The sequence below is a fragment of the Passer domesticus genome, chromosome 8 (assembly GCF_036417665.1).
Source record: "Passer domesticus isolate bPasDom1 chromosome 8, bPasDom1.hap1, whole genome shotgun sequence".
Classification (NCBI taxonomy): domain Eukaryota; kingdom Metazoa; phylum Chordata; class Aves; order Passeriformes; family Passeridae; genus Passer; species Passer domesticus.
The window spans coordinates 40,984,838-41,005,214 of record NC_087481.1 but is presented as its reverse complement, the minus strand read 5'-3'; the positions used below and the strand labels follow the sequence as shown (position 1 = coordinate 41,005,214).

The window sequence follows — 20,377 nt, the reverse complement described above, 5'->3', positions numbered from 1 at the left end:
TAAAATGTCAAAATAGTAATGCAATAGCAGCTTCAGGCGCTTGTCCGCTAATTTTTTTTCATACCTTGACTGCTTCAGGTGGTTCAGACTGTGGAGTGGCCAGAAAGAGCTCTGCCACAACCAAGTAGATCTCAGGGATGTGAACATGATCAGTCAGACATCTTTGCAATACAGAAAATCCAAAAACCAAGAAGTAGCCATTGTCAGGCACTGGAGGATGACTTTTTAAATTATCTTTAAAGGAAAAGAAAACAAAAGTGTCAATGTCATGTAGCAGAAGGATTATTGATAGCAGAAGGATACCTTTTTCCTCATTTGTCTCTGTTCCAGAACACTCAGTAGTCTGCTAGGCTGCAGTATCAACAGTTTAAAAAACACCCCAAGACTAACAGATTACAATTTTTCCCACTTCTAATAAAAGGCTTTCTCCTTGAATTACTCTTCTTCCTTTCTCCTCCCTTTCTCAGAACCCCAGGACTAATTATCAAAAAGCAGGCTGAACAAATCTTTAAGAAACAAAAGGTTTCAGAGCACAAGCTGACATCTGAGCACCTTACAGGCCTATCAAGTAGCCTGATTCTGTGCAAGACAAAAAGGCCCATCTCCCTGCAGATGCTGATCAGAGTTGCTAATTACCTGCAAGGGAGAAGCACTACATTCCACTTTTCAGCACAGAAATTCTGAAGTACCAGGACAGGCTTAGAAAGTAATTTAAACTCTTGGTCTTCTGAGATCAGTGGGAATTCTCCTATCATGGACACAGTGATCTTCTGTCTCTGAGCTGGATCAAGGCAGTGTTTTGGGAACATTAAACCAACACATACCCATTAGAATGTTCAGCCCTGCAGAGCTGTTTTCCAGCCAACGTCCAGCCACTATTCCCTCCTTGAACTTGTTCAGCAGCAAACGATTGTGGAGGAAGTACAGAAGGAGTTTGAGTCCCAGGACAACTGTGCTGAAGTGCAGGTAGCTCTGTGTGAACAGCAGAAACCAGTCTGGCCCCAGTGCCAAAAATGTCTTTTCTTTTTCCCTAGGACAAACAGGTAAATGAAAACACATGGAAGGAAACATGATGGAAGACAGAAAGGAGATATTATATAAAATTATCCTGAAATGATTTAGAACCTCGTTTTTCTCTGGAAAAAAAATCTCATTAAAGGTGTACCTTTAGAGAATCACAAAGATGTAACAACAGGCTCATCCACACAGCTGAAGCCCTTCAGTTCCTGCTACATCTAACCTCCTATTACTGTCAGACAAAACAGTTCATTACTATGAAGCCCCTTCTGAGAGTGTGTTCAATAAATGAGGCAAACTACACCACAGGCCAGATCTTTCAAGCTATGAAATTCAAAATTTTGGTTGAAATTTTCAAGTCCAAGATGTGCTATCTAATGAAAATGCACAATCACAGCTCCCAGCAGTATGAAATCTGTATTTCAGTTATGAAAGGTATAGTTATAATAACAGCATTCTCATGGTTACAATAGACTGGTGCAAGTAATCCCACATTACACAGACTTGATTTTCAGAGACAGATGGGATTTCTTACACCCCTGCTATGCAGCAGAAACATCAATATCCAAGTTCCCCCTTCACCGTATTTTCGGAAAACATGAGACTTTTCCCAAGATGGATATCAGACGTGTGATCAGACCACACAGGTGTGTGAATGCCAGATAAATAACTGACGAAAAGGTCTCTCTCAATCTAGTCTGCTCTAACTTAGCATTTGTTGAAATCCAAATATTATCAATGTGTTTAGTCCTGGTTATGCACCCGGAGGATGAAAAATCTGGGAGATGGAGACACTTAACTTCCTAAACATTTCTACTTACTCAGAGGACAGCTGAAGTTTGTCTGAGCATATTACATCTAACAGCATCTTCAGTAGCTGGTTTCGAAGACAGATTGTCTTTCCAGATGTTTGGTTTAAGGCTACAAATATCAGAAAGCAATAAAGAGTAAAGAAGAGACAAAAGATGTTCCATTACTTTGATGAACAATTTTGTTTGCACACAATTAGCCCTGTAGAAGTACTTATATCTGGTTTTTGCCAAGTAAAAAGATGCAGACATCAAATTTTAGACAAAGGATTCCTGCTAATATAAGAAACAACCAGTGCTTACATTGCCCAAGTCCTCTCCTTAGAGTTATTTAAAACTCTTTCAGACTGTGTGCTGAACAATATCTCAGAGGAATCAATCTCAGGTTAACTAGAGAGGGAAATGTAAGCAGGCAATCTGACTTGTACTGCCTAGCTGAGATGTCTATGTACAAACTGCAGTTACCACTGTCACCTTAGTGTGATCTGTTGTTTAGAGGTGCAGTAACAGTAAAGCTGCACCTGGAAGATCCCAGTGAAAGGGCCAAATGACTGGATGTTCTTCCACATGAACCTGACAAATATACAGCTAGTTTAAGAGGTGCAGAGCTCTGCATTATTATTTGCTACAACTGTAAGTGTAGTGAAGTCTTCACAGAAAATCCAGGATGCCCATTGAAATTTTATTCCTTGTAACAGCCCAGTAGGTAGGTTTGGGGCAATTTCAATTTAATGTCCTTTCTCTCTGTGTGTATCTGAAATCCAGCATTGTGTTGGCTCTGGACAATGCAGTGAAAGTACTGCTGGTTTATTGGCAGAGAGGGAACAAAGGGTTACCTCAATGCAACCTGTCCCTCTCCATATGAAGAATTTTGAAATTTGCCTCTTTCTGCCACAAAACACAGAAGCAATAATATTGCAATTAGGGTTCATCAGGTCCTGGGGAAGAAGTGAAATACTGCAGTTAAACTATCACAACACATACTCCAAAGGCAGCCCCTCACCTTCAGTGGGCCTCTCAGCCACACTATCCAGGTAAATCTGATTTTCATCCACAGAAGAAGGTTTCAAGGTGTAAACAAGGAACAATCCAATCCTTGCAGAGAAAGAGTGAAGCAGTTGTGGTCAACAGAAAGATATTCATTAACTTGGAGAACATATGCAAAGCTGCATACTGGCTAACTGTGACTTAGCAACCACCATGAGAAATTCTAGCCACTTCAGAAATAGGATGAAAACTTCATAAACTAGGAAGTAATTAAAAGGTCACAGACTGTGCTCTGCTGGAAGGTACTCAAAGGATCACCAAAGCCCAACTTCTGGCCCTCAGCAGGACACCCCAAGTCACACCATGTGCCCAAGAGCATTGTCCAAACTCTTCTTGATCTCTGTCAGCTTTGGTGCTGTCACCACTTCCCTGGAGAACCTGTTCCAGTGCCTGACCACTCCCTGGGGGAAGAACCTTTTTCTATTATCCAGCCTATCCTGAAGTGAGGTCTCCCCTCAGTAAACCCAGCCATACCTACAGAACTGTCTGTGCCACCATTATAACCATCATCACCCAATTCACCTTCACACAAATATAAGGTTGGAGTGAATGAAAAGAGTTTTTCATCAGTTTTTCACCAGAGGATCCTGCAGTTGCCAAAGATCTGGTGTTCTACCAAAGACAAGGTGAGGAAAGCTCTACTGTTGAGTTCTCTCCAACACCAGCATAAGTATAGCTTATCTGCTATCTGAGGAAAAGCTATAGACCTTGAGGGTTACCTGAGAACATCCCTGGTATTGAAGTATCCTTGCAAGAGATGGGACAGGATAGTGCAGGCCACAGTGATCTTGGAGCTGCTGATTTCAGGATCATTGAAAAGGAAAACAAGCTTGGGCACCATTTGTGCTTGGTAAGCAATTGCAATATTCTGACATGCTTCTCTGTAAAAGAAGCACAGGGACTATTAAAAGCTTCTACTGGAAATGACCAAATTTGCAGAGTTTCAGCTAAAAAGATTTTCAGGTTGCACTGATAGTTTGCACTTTTGTCTTTTAATACTCTCTTTATAACATTGCAAACACTGTCAGACAAATTGAACATGTGTCAGTGATGGAAATCAGAAGACTACTTTGTGTGTTCTGCTCTTCTCCTCTGCCCTCTCCTGCATTCCAACAAGTTCAAAGAAAACATTACTGCATATTCAAACAGTGAGTTGGTAGCAAAACGTGCTATTCCTGTAAAACTTAGCAAGGGGAACCAGACAGCTCTGCACAGAGCTTTCTGCTACCAAAAAACAGGAATCTAGCTTTACCCAGTCCCTCTGCCATGCTATGTCTCCTTAGATACATTTAGCTCCAGTCCAGATGATTAGGAATTTTGATAAAAGGGTTGTGTTTTGATTTTAAGTACAACTTCAATAATATATTTTTACAAATTATTTCATAGTCAATTCGAACATTAAGATTTCCCCTCCCCAGCAGATATTTAAACTTGCATTGTACAGCAGTGGTTCCAGTGGAACCAGGTAACCAGATATCTTCTCCCAGGCTGGCCCCAAAGTCATCTCAGGGGCTGATCAGATCACTAACTCCAGGCTTGAAAAAGCAGTACAGGAATGATTCACCCCAGAATCCTCTGATTCCAACTGGGATTAGACCCTTCATATCCACCTCAGAGTTCCATCTTCAGGCTACAGATGAGTTTGTTCCACAGGTTTCTGATTCAAACATAAGTTTATACCTGGAGGACTGCAAGATCTCCACAAGATGGGAAAGAAGAGCAAGGTCAAGATTTTCTGGTGCTTTCATCCAAAGCTGAAAGACAAAGGAAAGCAGAAGTTTTACTGCTCTGCTGAGCTGTGAGAGCACTAGCTGCATCAGAGAAACAGTTAAAACTAGTCTGGAGAGGAGAACATCATAAACTTTGAGTGTTTCTGTAATGCAGCCCATGGGAACTGGGAAGTCCCTGACAGTGCAAGGAGCTGTAGCTGCCGTTCTAGCCCTGAGGAGCAGACCCTCTGGGAGTGTTCCTGCAGACCTGGGGGGCCCACAGTGTGATAATGCACAACACACAAATATTGGATCCAGGAGATGCTATGAACAAACCAAATCTTGTATTATAAAACCGTCTTTAATATTATAAACATCTTTAATACAGCCAAACGTACAGAACAGTTGAACAGTTTTACCTCAAACATGAACAGTTTTACCTCAAAGTTGCAGAGAACATACTGGAATGCACTATAGTTCTTGATGACAGAAGACTCAAAGCCCAGCTCAGCTGTGCCCACTAGGGAGAACATTAACTGTAAAATCCTGTTGTTTAGCAGCTGAGTTTTCCTCTTCAATAGGTAGCTCAGCAACTGAAAAGAGAAGACTGAATAAGTACCTGCCAAGTACAAATCTGTATTTAATTCAAGGCCAACATATAGTTTAATTATATGTAGCAGTCATGCATACATCCATTTTGCGTAAGCATCATGAAGAAAATGAAGATTTCAGTCCAGATGTAAAATTTTGTGCAGGAAGTGTAAGGATGAATTTTTGAAGGAGCTTGGCAACTCTGTGGCATTGAACAGGAGGAAAATATGTGCCATACTATGCTGAATGTAATTTTTAAAAACCGACAGACAAATATAACTGTAAATAACCACATATTCTATGCTATTCTTCATGGATGTATTCTTAATTGCTTACAAATGGTGTTAATTTAAAAAATACTAATTTTTACCTCCCCAAATGAAAAACATTTGTGAAACATTGCCAGTTTCTCAACTGAGCCTACCTTTGATTATCCAACAATTTCTCCATACTGTGAGAAGAATGTTCAGAAAGCCATTACATTTTGAACAGGTTGGGAAGAATAGAAATTAATTTCAAAATACATATCAAGACACATTTACTACTTGGCTGTTAAAAACTTTATTGCAATATAATGATCAGTAACATGGAGAGAACACTATGTAGCAAAAAATCAAAAGGAACAACTCATACACAACACAAAGACCGGCATTGACCTACAAGAAAGGATTGGGCAAGCAATATCTAAGTAGGATAAATATATTCATATAAATTGCAATCAATTTATGAACAATTTGCATGTTGGGAAAATGGAAAGTTTATAATAAATCATTAATGAAAACCTAATGTTGAGGGTCTTGTTTGGACCCTTTTATATTATAGAGTCTTCTCTGTTCCCTCAGAGTTCTCTGCCTCACCTACTCAGCACAAAGTAAATGATACTAAATTGAAACTTCATACTTGAGCCTCAATCCATCCAATATTACATATATAGACTTTACATACAACCAGAATCTTCAATCTGCATAGCTTTCAAGTTTAAAGATTAATTTGGACAGACCTAATAAATGCAATTCAGGCAGCACTTGTTTATATCAGCACAATTCCTCATACACAGTCAAGATAAGCTGTAGGAATTCATTGTCAGCCCTATGCTGGGCAGTCTGTAAAGAGGAATCTTGGGCTGTATGAGCCAAGGGGAGGAAGAAAAGCTGCCTGAGAAATGGTCTTTTGTATGTGGGATCAAGTGTGTTGGTAAAAGGTGACAAGTGGGTCAGTCACAAATCTGCTGCTCTGGTTTATTTAGTTTATTAAATCATGTCTGACCAAGGGGCATCTGTCCTCATGTTTCCTTCAGCAGAAAACTTAGAGAGGTTCCCAGGGACTGTAAGCACAGGAGACAGAGCGCTATCCTATATCCCCCTCTTAACTTGCTAAGTTCCAACCACAAGTGCCTACAGTCAGGGTGTGTTTGGTTCATTCCCATTGACTGATTTGGGGATAAATATCTACAAGGGCAAGACTATAACCAGAATGAATGAGCAAAGGAGTGTCTACCTGGTATCCATGGATGTGCCTCATCAGTTTTCCACTCAAGGGGCTACTGTTGAGGATGGAGTTCAGGACTTTGACAGCTGCATACATGGTGTGGTCATCACGGGCCATAGCAATGAGACCCAGGAGAATGGCAGGGCCTCCAATAAAGTTCAGGCTGGTAGCTGCTGGGGAGGACTGGAACACTCTTACCCCTAGGAAATTGCAGTGTTACTCTCCCAGGAAGTTACACAGACTTCATCTATTACTGGACAGGAAAAAGCTACATTCTTTAAAAAATATTAAACATTAAGGCAAGTGCATTTACCATATTGGCCCACAGCAACTGACCCAATGGTCCTCACGGAACCTGAGAGGTGTCCAGCAATATTCTTAGCCAGGAATATTGGAGTTGAACTGTCCCGAGAATTAATCCCAATCTAAAACAGATAAAAGGCACTTTAGAAAAAACTTTGGTAGTATCAGGGACACTAAAAAAATGCATGCTCTAATACTCTAAGTTATTTTAATAATTTTAGACTAAGAAAAATATCTTTTTTTAATAAAAAGTTGATTGTAAGGAGAAATATTCACCCACCAACAACATCCCACAATGCCACTACTTTCATATATCAATATACCTGGTATCAGCAAGAACAATAGAATATTATGTGAAAAGTCTTTGTGAAGGCATTAAGAAAACACAGACTGAAACCAATGATGATAAAACCTGAAAATGATGGCTTCTGTTCCTGTTTCAAAGAATATTTTTAACACTGTGCTCACACGGTCCAATCTATTCCTCTCCATAGGTGAAAATTAACCTATAAGTAGAATAAAGTTAAGGAATGGAAAAAGAAGTTTAAAAAAATCTCTGAAGGTACACAGGGAAGACAAAGTCAGAAATTTGGCTCTAAAAAACTGATTAGAAGTCAGAGAAAATTTCTTGTTTTAGAAAGGGAAATTTATGACCTCTTTGGCAATCAGCCGACCATCCACTTCATTGTAAGAGCTTTTTATATCTTGGACTGTAGTGAGAGATGAGCACACAGCATTGATTCCAAAAGAAATCTTATCTTCCGCCACCAGAGGTGCGATGATATGATCACTGCACTGGTCCTCACCTAAAACAAGAAAGACTGAATATCTGAAGGAACTTTGCTGTTCAGTATGCAAGACAGAAGAGAGGCAGGTGAAAAATAACTGGAGAAAACGGATGTATAGGAAATAATTTTACTTACTAAAGTAAAATTATTGCTTATTTAAAGTAAAATTTTACATATTAATTTTACTTATTAAAAAGCATTCACCCTTTGTTACACAGGCCATGGCAGCTTGCATCACCAGTGCATGGCTTTGTCCTCTGGTAACTGCTTTGCCTTGATTCTATGTCCTCTCATAACATCTCGTGAAGCTCAGAAATGTCCATAATAAACCTCTTTCTCTGTCCACACAGTATAAATAAACTTTCTGGACACAGAAAAGATTTCAGAGGCCTTCTGTGTTTCTGGGAACTTTATCAGGGTACTCAAAGGAAAGATTTGTGTGTGAGGAGAGCAGAGGCAAAAGTTCAGAGCTGCCAACTCACAACATTTGGGAAGCTTCTTAAAAGTACCAGGTGCAGCAGGTATGCTTTTTGAATGCATTTTTTTAAAGAATTTTTTGTTCATTCTCACACTTGGAAAAACTATATGTATTTTTATTTTAAAAAACAAGTCAAGTTGTGTTTTTGACAGTTTTATAGACTGGGAAAACAGCTGACTTACAAACACAAATAAGACAGCCCTTTTAGGCAAAAAATAGCTCACACACCACATGAAGATTAACTATAAATAAAATACCTCAAGACTGTGTCACCACTTCCCTTCTAGCAGGACTTGGTCTGCAGACTAAGCCTGTGTACAACTGCAGCTGACTAGCAAGGAGCAATGAGATAGTGGGGAGACAGGACACAACACTGCAAACATTCCCACTGCTGTTTGCAACAAGGTAACAAACCCATTTTAAGGAAAAAAAAAACCCAACCTAAATGCAGTATTTGGAGGGATAGTGTAAAACGTTTTTAAAGTCAAAATTTCCATTTGCCTGAGTTCCTTTGGATGTTTTGATGTGAATAGGGAGAGTGCAGGGAGAGTGAGATCATTTCACAATTAGGAGATCACAAAAGTTGCTCAGTGATCCCTAAACAGAGCACCACTAGAGTCACAAGGCCACAACCTGTGATTAGTACTGAAGTCCATCTGGGAAGAACTATGCAGAAAACAAGTCCCCCAGACTACATAAAGACTCAATGATTAAAAAAAATCAAATCCTTCTGACTTCTACAGGTAACGTTTTTATTTCAGAGCTGTACTTTGACACCATTTCTCTCTCAACAACCCCATCCCACACCTAACTTGCAGCTTTTTGTGTAGATTGACAGCATTCTGTCTGAAGGAGTACTCTCAGCCAGTCGTTTTACATTCTTTTAGGCTGGAGCATCACCAAGATAGATTATTTTGCCATTTTCAAATGAGAAATGACCATCCCATTTCATCCCAAGCTCTAGCATGGAGGGGAATGCACTACTTGTTGAACAAACAGTAATCAATAACTGAAATGTTTTGTCTGTCTGTTTAATAATTGAAACTAACAGCATACTTCAGTTAAAAAGCCTCTTCATTAAATTGAATGTAACTTACTCCCCTGCCCCTCTCTCCTATTCTGCAGGCATTTGCAGTGCAACTCTGTACTTCTCTTTCTGACTTTTCTTTTTTTCCCATTAGCACTGTTAATGCAGAATGTCTCACGTAAAGCTTCTGCTTTGATATTTGTCCAACAGAAATCACAATCTTGCAACTCAGGATATGTTGTCCCTCTTTACTCTTCATCTCTCTCTGCTGCTTGATTCCTATCCTTCTTTCCAATTCACAGGATGTCACAAGATCCTCATGTATCTTACTTCAGTCTTGTACAACATTCACTAACGCAGTTCCCAGACTTTTAGAGTGGTCTCTAGACACAGTTGGAACACCAATAGAAGATTAAAAGAATAAAAAGAACACTGCCCTGACAAACAAAGAGTAGCAGATATGAGAATTATCCCATACCTTGAAACTGTACTGCTTGGAAGTTGCTACAATACTGAGGGCCAAGCTTAATAATAACTTCTATGGTTTCCACAGAAATGGCTTCTTCCAGCAAGTATGTGGGACCAAGGCGCCAGGTCAAGGAGGACTTCTGTTTCCAGATGCGAGGAGTGGCTATGTACCCATAGACATCAATAAAGGAAGAGGGTTCCATGGAAATACAGCTTCCTGGGAAAGGCTGGAGATACTGCATCTGCAACAGAGAAGGAATTCACTGAGAGGATCCAATGCACTCAGGGTCTTGTCCCTGCCAGGTACTGATTGCCACCTCTTTGCTCATGGAAGTCTCAGCTGGGCAACACAATTATACTGGGCCTGGCTGAGCTGGAGCTCCTTTTCCCACAGCAGCCCTCACAGTGCTGTGGGAACTAAAAGGGGTTGATAACACACCAGAGTTCTGGCTATTACTGAGCAGAGCTGGCAGCATCAGCACCGGCTCTCCAACATTCCCCTCATCAAGGGGTCGGGGTGGGCAAGATCCTGGGAGGGCACAAAACTAAGCCAGCTGACCCAAACTAACAACAGAGACATTGCAATCCACATAACATCAACGCAGACATACAAGCTAAGGGAAGGAGGAGGGAGGGAATTCTTTATTTATAATGCTTGCCTTCTACAGCAACTGCTTCCCAGGATGGGGCTCAACAGGACTCGCTGATGGGAAATAGAGAACAAACTTTTTTTTTTTCCTCTTTGCTTGTACACATGTAAACTCATTTCTGCTTTAATAAACTGCCTTATCTCAACATACAAGTCATTTTCCATCTTATTTTCTCTCCTCTGTCCAGCTGGGGAGTGATACAGCTGCTTGGTGGGCACCTGGATTCCAGCCAAGGTCAACCCACCACAACAATTATCAACTATTGTTCAGAAGTTGGACTTTAAGAAGAACTGTAAAAATAAGCATTTTGAATGTTTAAGCCTAATTTTTATTCCAAAAACACAGTCAAAACAATTTCAAGTACTGGCAAAGAAAAGCCCTGTCTTGACTCCAGACATATTTTTGGTTTCCTAACTTCACAACCCCGACTGTGACATTCAACACAGAAAGACAAGTTAGTTATTTTGTACTCCTCGCATAAATGGAGAACAAGCATTGTTTGAAGAGTGTAGATTGTCCAATTGCATCAGTAAGCCTTCAGTGGAGCCAACATTGTTTAGGAAAGAGGGACACTTATTTTCAGTACCAAAAATGTGATTTGGCCTCCTAAAGTGAGTCTATTATTATATTTAACTGCAGAGAGCTCTAACAGGAAGTACTTGGAATTTTTTGGTAGAGAGAAACAATATTGTACTTTGGGGCTTAGCCCTGTCTTTAAAGATTTGTTTTTAGGTTGGGAGACTCCAAGCATTGACTGGTCTCTGACTACTGAGATTTAGAAAACAGGGCTGGTTGATATTAAGAGGCAGGAGTTGACACTTCAGTGAATAAATATCAGACTTGATGCAGCAGAGTAACACACCCCACTCCAGCTCCACCAACTAAAAAATAGCCTTTGGTATGGTTAACAACCTTCATCCATTTCTAACTTTTTAGGCAATCTTTTCTTCACTGTACATCAAGATGAAGGCCTACATTAATCAGTGAACCCAACACTGGGACAATATTTTGTTTGTTAAAGGATTATTTTATTCATATGAGCTGTTTCACTGAATGTTAAACACACTTGTTGTGAATTCTTTCACCAATTGCAATGTTTAGGCCTAGTTTTATTGATAACTTTCAGTCTCATTTGAAGGAAGTCAAATTAAATTAAATTTTCATTCTTGAAATGGATATAGGTCCCAAAAGGCACTTCTAAGACAGATGATTTTTCTCAAGTATGGGAAAGAGAATATTTGGAATTAAACAGGTTATGTTTACAGGGGAAAAATAAAACACACATATGAGCTTTGCACGTGCTGAGATTGAATTGAAATATGGGAACAAAAAGAAGGAGACCAAGGTTACAAGTTTCAATTCATAAAAAGATTCTACTCAAAAGCGAAAAATCCACCACACCAACCAGAGATATAATAGAAAGAACAGGCTGCATTTTCTACACTGTATTCAAAAATCAAAAAATCAGATCTCTGAAATAGTAATAGATTAACTGCAAAACCAGGAGCATGATGAAATTAATAATAGAAACCAGGGGCTATTCTCATTTATCTTGTAGATTATGAACCCTTCAGGTTCATTTGGATTACTTTTGCCTGCTATTTCATCCAACCTGAGAAGTGACTGCTGTGTGATACAAATCACAAGAAATTGCATACTAGGGGAAATGCCAGTACACCAATATTAGCAATGAACTCATGAATTGATATCATCTCACACACTGAACAACTAATCCAGAGGAACATCCATCTGCTCCTGAGTGCTGAGTGTGCAAGTGAGGAAAAAGACCACTGGCTGATTTTTCAAGGGTGTGAGAGAAAGAGGACAGCTTGAAACATGACCAAATAAGATGCTTGATGAAATTCCTCCCACCTCTGGATTCTTGCAAAGAGATGACCACACACAGCAGCTTATTTTTCTGTGACCTTTCTACTTTTCAAGAGCTTTCTTGAAAAGAAAGAGTGGAGACTGTGTAACTCATCACCTTTGCAGGTTTTAGCCTAAATCCAAGTCGTCCTTGAATTAGGGCTCTCTAGCCACACCATGATGTGAAATACTTTTTATAGCTGGCAACCTCTGCAGATCTTGGGCTTAAACTGATAAATCCTCTGAATCACTAGTAAACTCAGAAAATGTTGATGTAAGGGTATAACTGAATTTCAGCAATGTATCTCTGAGCTACCTGCAAGCTTGGTATCCCCAACACTAGAGGAGCATCACCACACAAATTGCCCTGGTTACCTACATGCTGAAGGAGGAGGAGAGCTAGTTCAAAGCACCAGTATAAGCTGAGAACACACTTCTGAAAAGCAGCACAGGTACACCCTGTTTTGTACAGATTTCTGACTCCACTCACACCCAGCACAGTGGCACATGTTACATGTGTAAATCACCAGGCTTTGAGTTTCCCAGATAATTACTGAAAAGGCATTGTAGGTGCATTGGAAGATGGAAATGAAAAGCAATGCAAGGCAAAAGTCAGGTATAACATCTATGCAGAGAGCCTTTACCTTTGCAGAGCCAAGCATCTGACCATTTATATAAGCTGACACAATGCAGCTCTTCTTTGCTTCCTTAGCAACTGTCACTGTGAGATGATGCCACTGGCCAGTGACCAGGAATTTACCACAGCCAAACTTGACTTGCCCTGGAAATGGGGAGGGATTTAGGACCTCACTCTCGGGTTCCATAATATCTGTAACAGTAAAAAAAGGGATAAGTCAACAGAAAGTTTTCCATCCTCACCTGCCTCTGGAACACAACTTTCAAATGTGACAGAAAGAGATGACACTCTGTGGGTAGAGTGTGATTTGATGCTATGATTTCTAATGGCTTTAAAACACTGCCTGTTTCAGGACCTACAAGGTCTGTTTCAGGACCTACAACTTGGACAGCTCTCAAGATCCCTGCAGCATACATGTCACCCTCCTAAATAACACCTGCTATCTGCCTTCATGCTGCAAACCTATCCTGAACTAGGACAAACCAAACATATTCACCAAGAGAAGAACCCCTCTGTGTATTTACAGAGTTAGCTGGCACAGAGAAAAAATTCCTAGCAGGTCAATGAGATTATAAAACACTCCATATTAATTTATGGCTTTTATGAAAAAAGGCAAGCTGAAATTTTTATCATTATCTAAGGCAATCAGAGCACTCATACAATGTCAGCCGTGCATGACAATCCCAGCTACTATTCCCACTTAATTTCCAACCTCCTTTGGAATATTCAATCACGTTTACATTTGAAGTACCTACTCTACTCAGTAAGGAAAAGGGGATAAACATCAACAGGGAACAATATTAACAGACTGGCATATTAGAAAACATTCTGAAAGCAAGGAGAGGAAATGAATTGTTTCATTAGGAAGCTAGATCACTCCCCAAATCCTCAGTCCCACTCTCCAAACCTGCTTAGTGTCACACAGAACTGACTGGTTCAAGCCCAGTCTCCACAACTGCACTCCACGATATAAGTGACACCAAAGTTTTCCATTGAATATTGCAGTAATTCACAATTCCTACAGCCAACTTAAAAACTAAATATGGGCAGCAATTATAATCATGACTGGATTCAAGAAGAAAATGGTAGAGTAATCTCATTAATATCCTGAGTACTTCAAAGAAGAGGAAATTTATTAACGAAAAATTTCAGATAACAAGAGGACACAGCACTTCAACTTTACTAAAAAGAGCCTTACCAAGTGGCTGGAATTCCACTTCTTCTGTAGAAATGACCAAAGAAAGTTCCTGTGGGCAGAAGCTTACAGAAAAGCAAACAAATTCTTGCTCTGTTCTTGACATGTGCCTCACAATGGTAAGGAAGCGGAGTGGGTGGCTGCTGTGCGCCAAACCAAACTTGCTAACCAGGAACCAGCAGGAAAGTGTCAGGCCACTGGAGGGAGGGAACGTTCTGCTGCCTGCAGACAGGAATAAAAAAAGTATTAAGGAAGTGGCTTTCCTTGTGCAGCCATTAGCAAACTGCTTTCCATTTCATTCTTCCATACCATGGAAGAACCAACATTAGATTTCAGGGTTTAATTTCTATTCTGTTGGACTTCATTGTCTGTATTCAAGATCACAGAGATTGTACATGTGACTCTGTGCACATGTATAAATGACCTAAAGCTGACTGATGAAAAGTGAGCACTAGATCTCCATGCTGTGGAGCAGATGAAATAGCAATCTCTGAGCCAGAAACAAGTTCTCAAATTTCACAAAAATTCAGGAAACAAAAGGTTCAGCCATTTCCCAGTCCACCCAATAGAGGATTTTGTTGTATAGGAGAACCCCATTAAGTGACAGTTCCTATTCCTTCCATAGGAAATTACCCTAAAATCTAGTGGCTCTTACTTGTTAAGACTGTTTTCTTAGAAGCTTGCTTTAAGTTTGTGTTGATAATATTCATTCATCACACTACAAAGCTGCACCCAACTCCCTATTTTGCTGAGCAGTACAAGTTTTACAGCTCAGAGATGGTCTGGGACACAGAGATAGAAGTGTTTTGGGATGCACAGCTTACATGCTACCCTTTCTTACAGCTGTTGAATGTTTTCATTGGGGCCGAGAAGTCAGTGCTCCCAGCAAGCTGTAGGCAAGTCACAGTTCTTACCAATTCCAGTCCCTCCTGAGACAGATTGGTCTGCACTGGATCCCATGACAGTGGCCAAGGTAGGGAGGTATAAACACCTATGCAAAAGCAAGCAAGAACCCATCATCAGAAAAAAATCATCCCTGAGGGTCACCAGTGACTTCTGGTATTGATATCAAAGCAGAGAGTAGGCTCTCAGCAATAAGACAGTAACAAAATATGTTGGCAACATTGCTGCATGGAAGGCAGCCATAGGATACATAGACTAAGATGAAGAGAGAAGTGAATAGTTACTGTGTTCAAAGGGTTTGGAGACCCCAGAGCAGCTAAAATAAAAGCAACAGCAGCAATACCCATAGCCTTCCATGGACATGTCAAACTCCACAAATGATGGAGCTAAAGCAGTGCTGTGCAGCTGGAAGTTCCGAGGTGATGTCATGGAGATGAGACTCATGGCAGTCTGGAGAGCCAGTGCAGATCCCTTAGACAGCCAAGGAGAGGTCCTGGCAGGCACAGCGGTCTGAGGGTCAGATTTACTGTCCACCACACTCTCTTCTGAACCTGAAGGATGAACACAGTGCCTAACCAGATCAATGTCTGCAAGTCATTTTCCAGCCACAGGTATTGACCATATTCTAGGCATCCCTGCTCAGAACAGCACTTCATGCTTTTGAGATAACACATCCTCAGCAGCCCACAGAAATACTACAGGAATACAAAACAATATTGCACTGAAAGCATTTCAAAACAGGAGGCTGTCAGGAGAGCCATAGCCATATTTTATTCCCGCACATCTTCAGGCAGCTCCAGAACTCATCGTACAAAAAAATGTCCCAAACCCATTGGTTTCATTTTTCTTATGCATAGACCATTCATTCAACTGTGCTGTAACAGAATGGTCATAAGCAACATGTGAGAGAGGATTTGAAAAACAACTGAAAAGAACAAAAGACCCAAATACAGACCATGCTGTATCAGGTGTCTCAAGCACCAAATACTACTATACTGTAGCCTCTCATCTATAAAATACATTAGAGCAGAAAAATGACTCAGATGGAAAGTAGCCTGTGTAAGCAAAGTAGATTACTAGGATATCCTAGGGACCACAAAAAACAGCGCTCTTTATTCCTATCCTTATTCTATTTCTGTCTATAAATCACAGGAAAAATATGCTGCAAAACAAAGGAGACACTCCCCTTGGTTTGTAGAATTTTAGTATTTTTATAAACCATGTCCATGTCTGATCCAGCAAAATCTGAGTCTATACTCAGCATCTAACTTGAGCAAAGATTTAATTTTGTCTCTGCTAGCCATTAGATCAGCTCTCAGTGTTGGTCAAGTACCACCTAATCCAGAGAATACCCAGTGAAATATTCTAGGCATGCTCCACCTTCACAGTAACTGCCTTGGAGCAACCTACTCAACAGCAGCTTCCTGTCATTTCAGAGACATCTCTAACTCAGCCCCTGTTCACTGCGTGCTTACCTGCATTAGCTGAATCACTCCCCTGACAGGAAAGGACCTTGGTCTTGTTTGTGCTGGGCTGAGAAGGTGGAGAACCTCCCAACCACAAAAATTGTCTAACATGAAAAAAAGAAAAAGAAAAAAAGAAGCCATTTTAAAAAAAGGAAAACAAGCCAGACACTTGGAGTCACAGCAACCATGCAAATAGAGCTTAGACATCTGGAGAACAATTTTTTTATTGAACGCCAAATTTTAAAGACATTTAGAGCAGAAGAAATGTTTTCCATTGTAGCAACAAAAATATTTTGCTTGCTTTACATTTCATTTCAAGGTTTTCCTGTTAAAAAAAATAAATCAAAGATTCCTTTTCTTCATCAATATTTTTGAATAGCCCTAATTTTTCTGGAAAAAAAAATCTATGGGTTGGAGTTTTTTATGGAGTTCTTTTATACAAATCCTATTCCCTATTTCAGTGAAAGAAATACAGTCTTCCACTGAATATTTAAATTCATCTGCACTCTGGTAGCTGTTAGGTACTGTAAAGTCTAGCACTTGTTAGCATTAACGAAGAAAGTGCAACCTCAAACTGGAAACAGCGACTGAGGAAGAAGACTGCACTTTTTATTTTTACATCTGTCATTGACATGGATCTGAGACATGAGGAAATCATTTTTACTCTGCAGAAAACAACTTCTCCATATAAATACCAGGAGAGCATAACCCTGTTTGTTTTGCAATGACTTAATTAGTTCATTCATAAATGGCTTTATAACCCCTGCAGAGATGATGCAGAACACTACAGACTCATACCATCTTCAGGAGTGATTTAAGCATATATCCTGCAATCAATGAGAAAGGAGGATTAACTGGGACTTGAAAGAAAAGGCTGAGCCTTGCTGAATTAAAGCACTACGTGAAGCATCTAATTATTTTCTAAACTTTGCAAAAAAATGGCACCACTAAAGCAAATTGCTTCCTTTAGATACAATGTTATACCTTAACACATGTGGCTCAACAGCCTGTGATGCGAGCTTCTCAAACACCCGAGTGAGGGGCAGGTGCAGGGGGTGACTGTCACTGCAGAAAGCATCTTGGCAGGAGGTTATGACTGTGCTCAGCAGGCCAGATTCACACATCACCTGACGACTCTTCTCTGACTTCACCAAGGACTGGATATGGTCAACCAGAGCACACTGGATTTCCTGGGAAAGCTGAAATGGACACAGAAGTAAAGTCAGAGAGCTGGAACTAAACTGTATAGGACAACTGATTTATTCTGTTTTAATTTGTTTTTCAATTGTCAAATCCCTGAGTGCAAACATCTGGTTCAGAAAAGAAGCCCCTAAGGCAAGAGGCTCAAGCAGAACTGCATGGCTGTTCTGTCAAGCTCTGCACTAAAACAGTGTGCATACATTCATCTGAGCAGCTGCCTGCCCATCCACAGCTCAGCCTTTCTGCCTCATCTCTATAGCACTGAAGGAAGAAAACAATCAGTTGGCATTCAAAAACAAGGCACCACCACCAAGGGCAGGTTATCAGGCATAAACTCCACCACAGGAACTCAGAATATATTTAACATTAAGCCTGTGGGGAGCCACATTGACATGATCTACTCTTCATTTTTAAAGCACTGTTCTTAAAGAAAAGTATATCAAGTGATGTCATGAAAAAATTTTAAACACTTCTCTATATGTTTGCTGAATTGAAGCTTTGCTTCATTATTGCCTCTTAATGATCTTCAAGTCTCTCAATTCTCATAAAATATCTTTAGAGCAATTTGTTCCCAGTTAGGAATGCATGGTACCCCATTGACCTAACTAGATTTCATCTAAAAGTAACTGGATCATATATTTAAACACAAATTTTACAAAGATTAATTATTCCCTATTTCAAAGAGCTTTCAAGTTTTCTCACATATTCTTCTAAGAAATAGATATGAAAACTTTAAAGAAAAAGACAACAATGGTGACAGGCACACAAACAAAGTCAATGGGATTTGATTCTATAGCATGAATGAGGAGCAACTGGATTCAGAATAAGCTTATTAAGTGTAAAGAGTTCTTTTGCATTCAACCAGACAGCCAATACAGGACAATTTCAAACCCAACAAGCAATTTGTTTTCAGTGTCCCCAACTGCAACACTTAGAAAACAATACATCCATTGCAACATATGTACTGTTTTTGCAAACTCGGCTACCATTTGCCAGATCTGAAGGGTGTGTTCTTTGTATAACATTTCCTAAGGGTGAGTTCTTTGGATAACATTTTCTTCACTCTGAAGGACTATTCATTGCCAGGGACATGCATTTCACTCTGCATTGCATTACATACAAAGTGTCCCCCATGCAGAACTACATTATTACAGAGTGTTTCAAAGTCTCACAACTTTTAAAATATTTCATTAACATTTTACTCAATTTCTGACTATATGCAGGAAAGTATGTGTAAATAACACTAAACAGAGAATGACACAGGTCTTGACTAAGTGAAGCAACTGGTTTATTCCAAAATAAATCCAATGAAAGCATAATGGTGTACAAAAAGATTGATTGTTTTCATTAGGCTAGCAGCTTTGTCAATACCAATATTGCTTTGTTTTGACTAAAATGAGCTGTTTTCATGGATCTTTGTTCCAGTAAAATGAGATTTTAGTGGAAATATTAGAGGTGGCCAAGAAACCATGCTGTGTTTTTCTTTATGCATGGATTGATTTTCTTAACACTTATTACTTGCACTGTGAATCAGGATATTGAAGGTGCAGTTAGAATGCAGCTGAGCTCTGCCTCAGATTGGAGTTTTAAGGGCAAATGTCACCTAGCAATTTGCCCAATCTGCTTAAGTAGTTCCCAGATTCTTTTTCCTAAGAGCCCATAGTTTCAAAACTTAGTAGCTGAATTTCATTGACTGTTATTCATCTTCAAGGTTATTATGCTATATTCGAGATAAGCAAAAATGATGAACTGTTGTCACTGTGCATTCACTTCAAAAGGATGTAATTTCCTTAGATTGAAGAACAAAATAGCAATAATTATGTGTGCAGAAATACTTGAAAAATTTTACTATTTTAACATCTAAAGGGAGAAAAAGTAATTTAGCCTAAACGTAAAACAAGGATAATATATTTTTAAAAGGTGCAAAATCCTTATTGATGGACAATGCTTTACTTTCACAACAGTAACTACGACAGCAGCTCATCATACAAGAGACATGGATGAAAACAAAAATTAAAAATCCAGCTGTCGAAGTAATAGTATTACTTAGTAAAAGTATAAATAATTTACATGATGAATTGTGTGAGGATTATTTTTTGTCTGCATTTGGAAGAAACCTGCCAGGATGATGAGACAGAACTGAAACAAGCATTTATTCTCTTCTCAAAAATTCTTTCCTTTCCTTTACCCACCCTTGTCAGATCTAGACTATCTTGACATTACAAATGGGAAAGATTTGTCATGACACTTTGGAATCTTAAAATTTCAGTCAAGGATGACATATCTGAGAGGAAACTTCTTTCTTTTCAAGGTAGAAAAAACACTGTGAATATCCTGGGCCACATATCTGAAGTGAATGTGAACCTGTCTCAATTTACGGAGTGTTTGAAATGTGCAATGCTATCTTTCATCACTGAACAGACAACATATTAATGAAAGGAAAATCTATTTTTATGTGGTCAAACACGGAGTCTGATGGCAACTGGCTTCATTCCAGTCACAGGCATGAACAGGAGCAATGTCCTCTAAATACAGTTTACTGACTCTTAAGACTGCTTACTGACTCAAACCTCTTGGTCAGTTTAAAAGTTTTAAGCAAGTTTCTCTACCCATAACACTCAAATGATTTTTTTCTCATGCCTAGCAATGACAGTAATATACCTCCACAAATCTATTCTCCTCAGCTCTTAACTGAGGAGAAAGTATAAGAAATGGCTGAAGGGCAAAATCACCTG

General features: G+C 39.6%; 1 protein-coding gene across 33 annotated transcripts in view; it reads right to left on the bottom strand.

Moving 5' to 3' along the window:
• Positions 1-20,377, bottom strand: part of WDFY4 (WDFY family member 4) — a 129,414-nt gene that overhangs the window by 71,028 nt on the left and 38,009 nt on the right. For 29 of the 33 annotated variants that reach the window (XM_064430730.1, XM_064430732.1, XM_064430733.1 and 26 more), the window contains 17 exons: positions 17,427-17,641; positions 16,452-16,546; positions 15,320-15,527; positions 14,988-15,064; positions 14,077-14,295; positions 12,886-13,070; positions 9,736-9,967; positions 7,619-7,770; positions 6,975-7,086; positions 6,671-6,861; positions 5,023-5,175; positions 4,554-4,627; positions 3,593-3,754; positions 2,830-2,921; positions 1,839-1,938; positions 825-1,030; positions 65-234 (listed from right to left, as the gene is read on the bottom strand). In XM_064430730.1, the coding sequence (XP_064286800.1) occupies positions 65-234; positions 825-1,030; positions 1,839-1,938; positions 2,830-2,921; positions 3,593-3,754; positions 4,554-4,627; positions 5,023-5,175; positions 6,671-6,861; positions 6,975-7,086; positions 7,619-7,770; positions 9,736-9,967; positions 12,886-13,070; positions 14,077-14,295; positions 14,988-15,064; positions 15,320-15,527; positions 16,452-16,546; positions 17,427-17,641 (2,643 nt within the window). The other 4 variants (XR_010367348.1, XR_010367349.1, XR_010367350.1 and 1 more) reach the window with 4 other exon arrangements.